The sequence below is a fragment of the Salmo salar genome, chromosome 11, assembly GCF_965601325.2.
Source record: "Salmo salar chromosome 11, fSalSal1, whole genome shotgun sequence".
NCBI lineage: Eukaryota > Metazoa > Chordata > Actinopteri > Salmoniformes > Salmonidae > Salmo > Salmo salar.
Window position 1 is genome coordinate 84361247 of NC_138301.1, and position 11045 is coordinate 84372291.

The following is an 11045-nucleotide window of genomic DNA, read 5'->3' on the forward strand; positions in this document are numbered from 1 at the left end:
GGTTTAGCCAGGAAAGACAAATCAAAGCACTGAAGATTTGGAATCAATTGTATTTCTCTCTAAAGCCTCTTCTATCGCTCAACCTCTCTTAATGATCTATTTCTCCTTTCTTGTCTCCCAATCTATCCCCTATTTCTCCTCTGTTCACCCTTGTCCATTTCATTTGACTGTGTGGGTGGGTGTGTGTGCTTGTGCGTGCATTCGTGTGTGTGCGTGCATGTTTGTGTAAATATGATGCATGTGCGTTTGTACATGAATGTAACATGAATGTGTTCTCCACCCATCCAACCCCGCCCCCCCACCACCACCACCACCACCACCACCACCACCACCACCACCACCACCCACACAGGCGATGCTCTGCTAAAGCACAACGGAATGAAGTTCACCACCAAAGACAAGGACAACGACCACTCAGAGAACAACTGTGCCTCCTTCTACCACGGTGCCTGGTGGTACCGTAACTGCCACACGTCTAACCTGAATGGACAGTACCTCCGCGGGCAGCACACCTCCTATGCCGACGGCATCGAGTGGTCCACCTGGACCGGCTGGCAGTACTCCCTCAAGTTCTCCGAGATGAAGATACGGCCCACTCGCGACGAGAGCAAATGAGAAAAATTAGGGAATAAAAGAAGAAAAAGAGAGGAAAGGAATTTGAAGGAAGAAGGTGCTCATAAGAAAAAATATAAAACCCCACACTCAAAAAGACAGCTATAGGCTGTAGTTCTTGTTCAGCTATTGTTTGCTGACTGACTAAAAGGACATCTTTGATTGGTTTACTACTATTGTCTACTTTTTTCTGTGGAACCCTTTCCCCTTTCCCTTTCCCCCACTTGCTGTGCCCTCTGCTAATCCCACGTCGCTCGTTGCGTACTAGTGTTGTGCTGAGGTTTTTCGTGCCCCCCACCCCCATTATCCTTATCCTTTATCACTATCATTAGGAGATTTGTTGCCAATGATTTTGAGTGTTTCCTTCCTGACAACGACCACACCGCAACACAAAATGAATCTGACTCACTCTTACTTCACAGGAGTTTGGTGGCACTTTAATTGGGGAGAACAGGCTTGTGGTAATGACTGGAGCGGAGTCAGTGGAATGGTCTCAAAAACCATGTGTTTGATGCCATTCCATTTGCGCCATTCCAACCATTATTATGAGCCGTTCTCCCCTCAGCAGCCTCCACCGTCTTACTTACATCTCTCTTTCTCGCTCCATCTCCGCTCGTTATTTATATCTAGTCATCAATCAATTATATCTGTCTTTTCTATCTGAACCTTGACCTCTCTCCTGTGATAGTTGCGCCCTGTAGCCAGTAGTACTATTTCCACAGTCCTTTACTGCGTTGTTTCCAGTCAGCGAAGTGTGGCGTTACCGTGTGACCTTTGAACAAGTGGCTGAGTCAGAACAGGAGATGTGACATTACAGTTAGAACACACACGCACGCACACACGCACGCACGCGCGCACGCACGCACGCACGCACGCACGCACACACACACACACACACACACACACACACACACACACACACACACACCCATATACATACATACAAAAACCTCTGTCCCCTGAAGCTACAGTATTACCATGACACAGCAAAACTCAGTCTGTCACCCAAAGGGACCTGGCTGTATTGGCCTTCCAGTTACAAGACATGCTAAAATGGCACAACCCACAGTTCCTCACCACCCACGATACTGCTTAAGCATCCCTTTATTAAATATATACTCTGTGGGATAAAAAGACAATGGAATGGGAATGGTGTAGAGGGAACGGTTGAAATAGAAGGAGAGAGAGCTAGACATATCAAACAGAGGGGTGAGAAGGGAATTACTAAATGAAAAGGGGAATAAGACACAGTGTGAGAAAAAAAGAAGGAGATCAAATAGAGGGGTGAGGGAGCGACCGACAGAGAGAGAGGAGGGGGTGGATGGAGATCAAATGGAGGGGCGAGGGAGAAGGGTAAATGAGAGGGAGCAGATATCATTAATCAGACTGAGGCCATTAGGGAGCATATTGGGCACTTTGTCTGATCAGCCTGCCAGCTGATCACCAGCCAAGTTACTGCTACGACAGAGCCCCAGACGTTAACTCCTCAGTGTTTGTGTGGATGTGTTTAACTATTCTTGTGGGGACCAGAAGTCCCCACAAGAATAGTAAACGGAACATATTTGACCAACTGGGTAGATTTTGTTAGTCCCCACGAGGTCAAATGCTATTTCTACGGGGTTTAGGGTTAAGGTTGGAATTAGTGTTAAGGTTAGAATTACGTCAAGGCTTAGGAGCTAGGATTCGTTTTATGGTTAGGAGCTAGAGTTAGGTTAAGGGTTAGGGTTAAGGTTAGGTTTTTGTGTTAAGGTTAGGGTTAAGGTTAGGGTAAGGGTAAGACTATTCGAGCTCCCAGTCAGACAGATAGACAACCTATGTAAATGTGATAAGGGTTATCATGTTCCCATTGGTAGTAAGTGAATGTAGCAGGCAGAAGGATGGAAAAGAGAGGGAAGAGAGTGTGGTGAAGTTGCAAGGGGACCCTTGGGGCCAACAGCAGAAAGAAAGAAAGAAAGAAAGAAAGAAAGAAAGAAAGAAAGAAAGAAAGAAAGAAAGAAAGAAAGAAAGAAAGAAAGAAAGAAAGAGGTTCAGCCACCTTCCGGAGACAGGAGTGACATGACAAGAGAGTAAAATCTGTTTTTCATCTCTTCCTTTAGGAAAGTAAAGCTTGTTTTAGCCTTTACCCCCATGGTCACAATATAGTCCCCTACTCCCCTGAGCATTTTAACTCTACGCCTGTGTTTTCGCAATCAGCTGTAACCGGTAGAACCTGTCTAATCCATCGATGTACACATACACACATTATGTCTCTCTCTCCTCTTTTATGTTCTATTTCATCCATATCTCATGTAAGAAAATGTCCATCCCCACTCTCCCCTCTCTGTTTCTCCGTCTCCCCTCTCTCCCCTTCTCCCCATCTTCTGTAATCCACCCATGTCTAGCTGAATGTCTAGGTTTTCTGCTAGGGTGACGCAGGCTCTTTTCTTCTGGCTCTAGCAGAGAAACTGTTGATGTAAAATACAGTTTGCTGCTATCGACCGATCCCTCAACCTGGATTTTCTTTCTTAATAGCTCAAAAACATGTCGTGAATGACGACAACAAAAAATATGTTTGTCTGTACAGTATTATAAAAAAGAAAAAAACACAGTAAGATAAGTTTTGCTAATTCGTGGGGATGAAATTGTGCAATTCTGAATATTTTTAAAATTTGGTGTATCAACTGTTTTTTTTTTCTCTTCATTTTTTGGTTTTGGATTTTCTTAGATGTACTGAAAGCTTTAAAGATATGTGTAGATTTATTGTACAGTGTGTATGACTTTTAGAGCATGTCCAACTGTTTTCATGCTATGCCAAAAGACAAAAGATAACTCAAGCACACAGACTTTACACATCTTTACACAAGTCAAAAGAAGAAAAAAACTAATCTAGAACCGGTACTTCTCCTCATTTACCGGACTGGGCACCAATGGAAGTGTGGCCAGCTATACTTTTTGGGGAGGAGCAAGTGGGAAGAGGAGGGGCTTAGTAAAGCACATGAGGACATATCCACTTTGATCAACTGCAGAAATTAATCTTTACTGAAGTGATAACAATGGCACATCTGGTGGCTCTGCTTTCTCATTTCGACATTGTGTTGTGGGACACCTTTGATCTATTCAGACATTTTGGCTCTACCGGACATACTGGTTCTATGGGAAGCACCAGCTCTGGAGGACATGTTTGATCTGCCCTGGCTGCCAATGGACAAACAGGCATTACAGTGAGCATTGCTCCTCAGACACTGGATGGGCTGTGTGTTTTGGATGGGCTGGTGCTTGGATCCTTCTTCCACTACAGGGCAGTCTATTGACTGCAGTATCGGCAGAGCCTCGGCTCTATGCAGGCAACCATCCACAAAAACCTGCTCAGACTCAGTCAGAGTCAGTAATGCTCACTGTAATGTCAGCTCAGCTCTCCGGGAGTCCCGTGGTGGTAACACTGTGTCAGGACTCCGACCACATCTACAGTCTGCCTCTTGTACCGCTACCCAGCGCTGCAGCTAAACATCAAAGAACCAACTGTACGCACAGCAACCACACGTTATCAACACTAATCATGTTACCATGGAAACAGAATTACATGGGAGATTTCGATGTTGAAATTTTGTGTCGGGTTAGAATTAGTAGTGATTTAGACGTACATTATGATTTCAAATGTGGTTGGTGCCGAATTGAAGTGGTGAAACTTAAAAAGCTGAAGTTTAATGAGGTACAGGAATGAGTCAGACTGATGTCGTGATGTGACTGGCTGACTTAGATTACATGGATTCCTCTTTCTGTGTGTCTGACTGCGTTTAGACAGGCAGCTAAATTTGCATATTTTTTTCCACTAAATGGCCTTTTGACCAATCACATGAGATCTTTTCACATCAGCTTTTTTTCAGAGCTGATCCAATTGGCCAAAGGACCAATTAGTGAAAAACTATCAGAATTGGTCTGCCTATCTATACGCAGACTCTGTATGTGTGAGCGTGTGCACTTCAGTGTGTGTGGAGAGAGAGAGAGAGAGAGAGAGAGAGAGAGAGAGAGAGAGAGAGAGAGAGAGAGAGAGAAAGGGGGACGAATTCATCAAAGTTAATGTGATGCTTATGTATAACTTGCCTCCCTACTATTTGTGTTGATAACAGAGTGATATTAATAAATCAACGATTAATTAATGTGATAACCAATTCCATAGAGTGGCTCACCCCCTTCAGGTCATGTGTTGAACTGCACTGCTCTTTTTAACCCTCAACTCCACTCTCCCATGTACGATCTTCACTTGAGCATCAACTACTACACATTATATGTTCCATCAATGTATTGTAAACCCTACAGTATTTTTTCCAAACCCCCATCCCACCTCTACTTCTCTCTTTTCCTGTCTGCTGTTACAAGCACCATCCACCTCCCTCCTCTCTGCTTAAAGGTGAACTGCATTCACTGATTCCGCATGTGTTTCTTCCGGTGATCATTAAGAAATGCAGTTGCCATTACTGAAGCACAAACAAGAGTTGTCTTTGGGGTGTGCTTTAATGTGGGTGTTTCTTGGGAGTGTCTTTTAGTAAGGAGGTGGACGAAGATCACTGAAGCATTGATGCTTTCCAGGCAATTGGGTCATTACTCAAGGTTTTGATCAACACAGTGTACACTAGTGGCACCTGTTGGTCAAAATAATTTACAGCAGCCACATTATTATAGCTGATGTCCCACACACTGTAGCGAGTGTAGAGAGTAAGCTTTTTGTCTTCTACCGAAAACAGCAACAAACCATCAGGTGGTTGTTCGATGAATCAAAGCTTCGGATGTCATTCATCACATGCTTCTGATAAAGTTATACAAGCAAAGTGTTAGCGATTTCAACAGACAAACAAGGGCAGTAGTGAGTAACTTAGTGATAGTGAGGTAGGCTGAGATAGCTTTGCTATGGAGAGAAGTGACTCACCATCTCAAGATGATCCACTAATTCAGTTGATTGTGTAGGTTAAAGCCTCCGCTGACCTGGTGTTTAACCAATCTGACAGCAGCAAGATAGCTAGCATAGTTTTTGGATAGCTACAGCTGGCTAGCCTATCTAGCTAGCTGATGTTTCTCTGTTAAATCACAGCTATGCCAAGATAGCAAGAAATACCGGTGTCTGGAATGTGTTTCATGAGACACTCGTTCTGTAACACCTTGCTACGAAAGTAGCTTGCAACTGGAAGTTTTATCATGTCACGTAAAGACATGTTCCCATGGACACGATATCAACAACTGTGAATGCCCTTGTCTTCAGTCAACTAAGTTGTCAACACAATATTCTACAAGATGCTAGTTTGGTCTCATCCCGTCTCTGCTTACACCCGCTTTTAGATCTTTCCTAGGGGACAAATCCCAGAACTAATATCCCTACAGGTGTAGGCTACATATGGACATTGCACAAACAAGGCCAGCTTGAGTGTAGATACATTTATCCAAAAAAAATCGAAACATGTTCTACTGCAAATAGGCAATCATATTGATATGCTTATAAAGATAGTATGCCTACACTTTACCTAGCAAAATAAAATATGTTGTGTATAGAGTACAACCACAGAACAAGGAACATACAAATCTTTGGTACAACTTCAGCTGTCCCAGAACTAACATGGCATTCTATTCTATTTAAATGGTCTAATCTAAGGACTTTGCTGTCTAACCACACCCTGACATTTACAGCTCTCTGGGTGAGATCCTGTCCTCAAGTCTCCAGTGGGTGATGAAGTCCCTTTCATCTATATAATGTATTACATGTTATGGACAGGTGCATGGGTTCAGAAGGCAGAGTTCAATAAATACAGGCAGATGTGAAATGCAGGAAGATGGCACTTATCTCATATCACTCATACCACTCTGTAGGTAGCCTACAGAGTAATATGAGAAGAGTGCAATTGCTGAACTTATGTAGATATTCTAAACAAAGTGTTTTGATAACTTTCAAGCGTAACAGTTCCATGTAGAATAAACCATCCTTCACGTAATACTGTTGTTAAGGTTCTGAACAAACAAAGTAAAAAATCACAGATGACTAGAAAAAGCTCAAACCAAGTGTATTCACCCACTGGGTCACACAGCTGCAAAGACAAAGACATGATTACACAAGCACATATATTTATACCCTCCTACTAGGCCTAATCAACTGCTTGCACATCTAGACAGCCAATACTATACTGTATGTGTTTGGGATAGGACTTCATCTGACCTGACCACTGGCAGAATTCCTTACTCCTCTCTAATCTATGACTGTCCTACCTTATCAGTGACTGAAACCAGACTTTTGCCCTTTGCCTCCCTCCATAGGAGCCATGAAATGTGACAGTAACATGTCTGACAGAATGTAAACTTCATGCAATCCCCCTTGTCTCACTCAGTAACTTTCAATACACCTAGGTTCTATCCACCCTCCATTGACCCCAACATACACATTCATTATACATGTAAAGTAAGCAATGAGTTCTAGTATGGTAACATGAGTATATTTCAAACTACAACCCAACACTGTAGAAGTAGTGTTCTGCTAATATAACAATGCGCAAGTATTACACTTGTTTTTCATCTTCTATTGTCATTTACAGCCTATACAGATACTGTACCTATCAGCATTTTGTCTGATAGTGCATTTTAGTCATCATCCTTTCGTATAGTGTCCCATGTACTGTGCCTTCGGGAAAGTATTCAGACCCCTTGACTGTTTCCACATTTTGTCACGTTACAGCTGTGTTCTAAAAATAGATTTTAGACATTTTTGAAACTTTTGCAAATGTATTAAAAATAAAAAACAGTATTCAGACCCCTTTGCTTTGAGATTTGAAATTGAGCTCAGGTGCATCCTGCTTCCAATAATCATCTTTGAGATGTTTCTACAACTTGATTGGAGTCTACCTGTGGTCAATTCTATTGATTGGACATGATTTGGAAAGAAGCAGACCTGTCTATATAAGGTCACACAGTTGACAACGCATGTCAGAGCAAAAACCAAGCCATGAGGTAGAAGGAGTTGTCCGTAGAGCTACAAGACAGGATTGTGGCGAGGCACAGATCTGGGGAAGGGTACCAAAACAATTCTGCAGCATTGAAGGTCCCCAAGAACACAGTGGCCTCCATCATTCTTAAATGGAAAAAGTTTGGAACCACCAAGACTCTTCCGAGAGCTGGCCGCCCGGCCAAACTGAGCAATTGGGGGAGAAGGGCCTTGGTCCGAGAGGTGAACAAGAACCAAATGGTCACTCTGACAGAGCTCTAGAGTTCCTCTGTGGAGATGGGAGAACCTTCCAGAAGGACAACCATTTCTGCAGCACTCCACCAATCAGCCCTTTATGGTGGAGTGGCCAGACGGAAGCCACTCCTCAGTAAAAGGCACATGACAGCCCATTTGGAGTTTGCCAAAAGGCACCTAAAGACTCTCAGACCATGAGAAACAAGATTCTCTGGTCTAATGAAACTAAGATTGAACTCTTTGGCCTCAATGCCAAGTGCCACGTTTGGAGGAAACCTGGCACCATCCCTACGGTCAAGCATGGTGGTGGCAGCATCATGCTGTGGGGATGTTTTTCAGTGGCAGGGACTGGGAGACTAGTCAGGAATGAGGCAAAGATGAACAGAGCAAATTACAGAGAACCTGCAAATTGATGAAAACCTGCTCCAGAGTGCTCAGGACCTCAGACTGGGGTGAAGGTTCACCTTCCAACAGGATAACGACCCTAAGCACACAGCCAAGACAATACAGGAGTGGCTTCAGGACAAGTCTCTGAATGTCCTTGAGTGACTCAGCAAGAGCCTGGACTTGAATTTCTGGAGAGACCTGAAAATAGCTGTGCAGCAATACTCCCCATCCAACCTGACAGAGCTTGAGAGGATCTTCAGAGAAGAATGTGAGAAACTCCCCAAATACAGATGTGCCAACCTTGTAGCTTCATACCCAAGACGACTCAATGCTCTAATCACTGCCAAAGGTGCTTCAACAAAGTACTGAGTAATGGGTCTGAATACTTATGCAAATGTGTTATTTCCGTTTTTCATTTTTTATAAATTTTCAAGCATTTCCAAAAAACAGTTTTTGCTTTGTGATTATGGGGTATTGTGTGTAGATTGATTAGGGAAAAATAACTATTTGATCAGTTTTAGAATAAGGCTGTAACATAACAAAATGTGGAAAAAGTCAAGCGATCTGAATACTTTCCAAAGGCAATGCAAGACAATTCTCTGAGATGTTCCCCCACCATTCAATTCAATAATAACAAAATATGACGAAAAGTCATATGTGTCTCGTATAACTTTAATGCTGAGTGCAAGGTCTCTCCCAGTTCAGACATCTGTATCAACCTGTATTTTAGTAATGGGACTCCATGACAAACCATATCTCCTGTCCTCCATCAGTAGAAAAACAAGGTAGAGTTGATACACACAGCACTGGATACATTATCAATGGTTGTAAGGTGAATTCCAGGACAGACACGTGTTAGTATTCTGGCCTATGACCAGTTCAAATGTGGAATTGTTGCCTGGCCACGTACTGCCTAAGCCTTCTGCTCTTGATATGCTAGGGGGGTTCCCACGTCACTGTTGAACAACAAATCCACCAGGTTTTGTAAGTAACCTGTGAATTAAATGAAATATCATCACTCAACATAACATAAAGCGCGGAAATGAACTTTTCTCTAGTTTGGAAGTAATTATACTAATAGATTTTTACACTTGTACAGAGTACAGAATAGATTCAGGATAGTGACGCTGAGCCTTTACTATTGCCGTGTTGAAAACAACTGGTAACTCGGAACTCGAAAATCTCCTACTTCCGACTTCAGTGCGTTCAAGACAAGTGGGAACTCGTCGGAATTCCAAGTCGGAAACTCGGCCATCTTTCTATTGCTCCGACTTTCCAACCTGAAGATCACTGACCTCACGATTTTTCCTTGTTTTTTTAAGAGTTCCCAGTTGTCTTGAAAGCACCATACACAACCAGCTGTGCAACATTACAATGCTGAATGCTTGCTGACATATATTTGTAGCATGTTAGCTAAAAAGACTGGTGCTCAGGCTAGACAAGTACCATCCTTTATTTTTGCCATAGGAAAATACACACAGTAAATTGGCCAGTGTTACCTAGTGTTGATTTTTCAGTGTAACATTTCTAGTCTAAGAGTAAAAGTAACACTCTGTGGTGTATAAGAACCCAGGTGTTGGTGTTAATAATCAGCAATGAGTGTGATAGTGTGACTGTGTCAGTTTTACTGAGTGAAACATTCCCATCAAAACCACGCCCAACATTATGATATTTCCCAGCATGCTTTATTGCAGCTCAATTTTTGGGGGAGATTGTTTTTCATATCTGTGTTTTTGCATGTACATTGATTGATTGATTAATCTTTTGCACAGAAAGATAAATAACAAATGTTTCTAAACTAATCTCAGTTACTAAACTAAGTTACTTAGATTTATTGCACCCGTTACTGAAATGATTGTTCAAGTTTAAATGAGTTTAGGTAGTCTCCTTACTGCACTGTTCCCAATCCCATCAGTCATTTTGAATGCAGGTTGTATGTGAATACAAATTCCAACCTGTTGGCTGGGCTAACTCTACCTGGATTCTAAATGGAATTACACATCACTTTGCAAACCAGCATAACATCACTTGTAAAAAAGGATGTTTCTAAACACCACTGTGTTAGGGTAAACCTTGGCCATCAAAGTAAGGCATTATGATATATGTAATATTATAAACAGTATAATATTAACAATACATTTCACCTACATTACGAATTCACTTGGTGAAGTGCACAGGCCTGAAAATATATCGAATTCAACAACCATGTCTTTGTCACTTACAAATACCGCCATGGGTGATAACTCGAAAAGGCAATTAGGAAATTATATTGGAGACTTGGTTTAGTAGGGGTGTGGCTTTCAATTAGTTATTTTTGGCCACCTGTGACTGAAAGTATTGTACCAGTTGAAGTGGTCTGTGGCTATGTTAATTCCTTTTTGAGTACATCTGCTGAAGGTCTATATAAGCATGTACATAAAAGCATGGAGTTATGGAGGAGGTCCATAACCTCTTGTTGTAATGGTTAAAAACACTGAGGTGTTATTGCATGAAACCACTTGGTGGAAACTATTGTATACACACTTCCTAGTGTTAAAAATACAATTTAAGGGTGTTATTGCATAAGACCATTGGAGTAAACTATATACAATCCTAGTGTAAAAATGACTAAATCAGGTGTTATTGCATAACACAAAGTGTAAGAGCCTCAGCTCTAAGCACAGTGTTAATGTAACACTTTATAGGGTGTACCCGCAGAGACACTGGCCCAGTGTTAAATGTAACACTGTCTGTGTTGATTTAGCACTGGAGAATTTGTTTTTAAAATATTCACTAACGTTCAAAAGTTTGTGGTCATTTAGAAATGTCCTTGTTTTTTAAAGAAAAGCAAATTTTTTGTCTGTTAAAATAATAT

The 11045-nt window shown here is 41.9% G+C and overlaps 1 protein-coding gene across 2 annotated transcripts in view; it reads left to right on the plus strand.

The window, feature by feature from the left end:
* Positions 1 to 4760, plus strand: part of LOC106562973 (fibrinogen C domain-containing protein 1) — a 254379-nt gene extending 249619 nt beyond the window's left edge. For both annotated transcript variants that reach the window (XM_014128131.3, XM_014128128.3), the window contains one exon: positions 353 to 4760. In XM_014128131.3, the coding sequence (XP_013983606.1) occupies positions 353 to 615 (263 nt within the window). In that variant the 3' untranslated portion in view covers positions 616 to 4760. The remainder of the gene's footprint in view (positions 1 to 352) is intronic.
* Positions 4761 to 11045: the final 6285 nt, after the last annotated feature.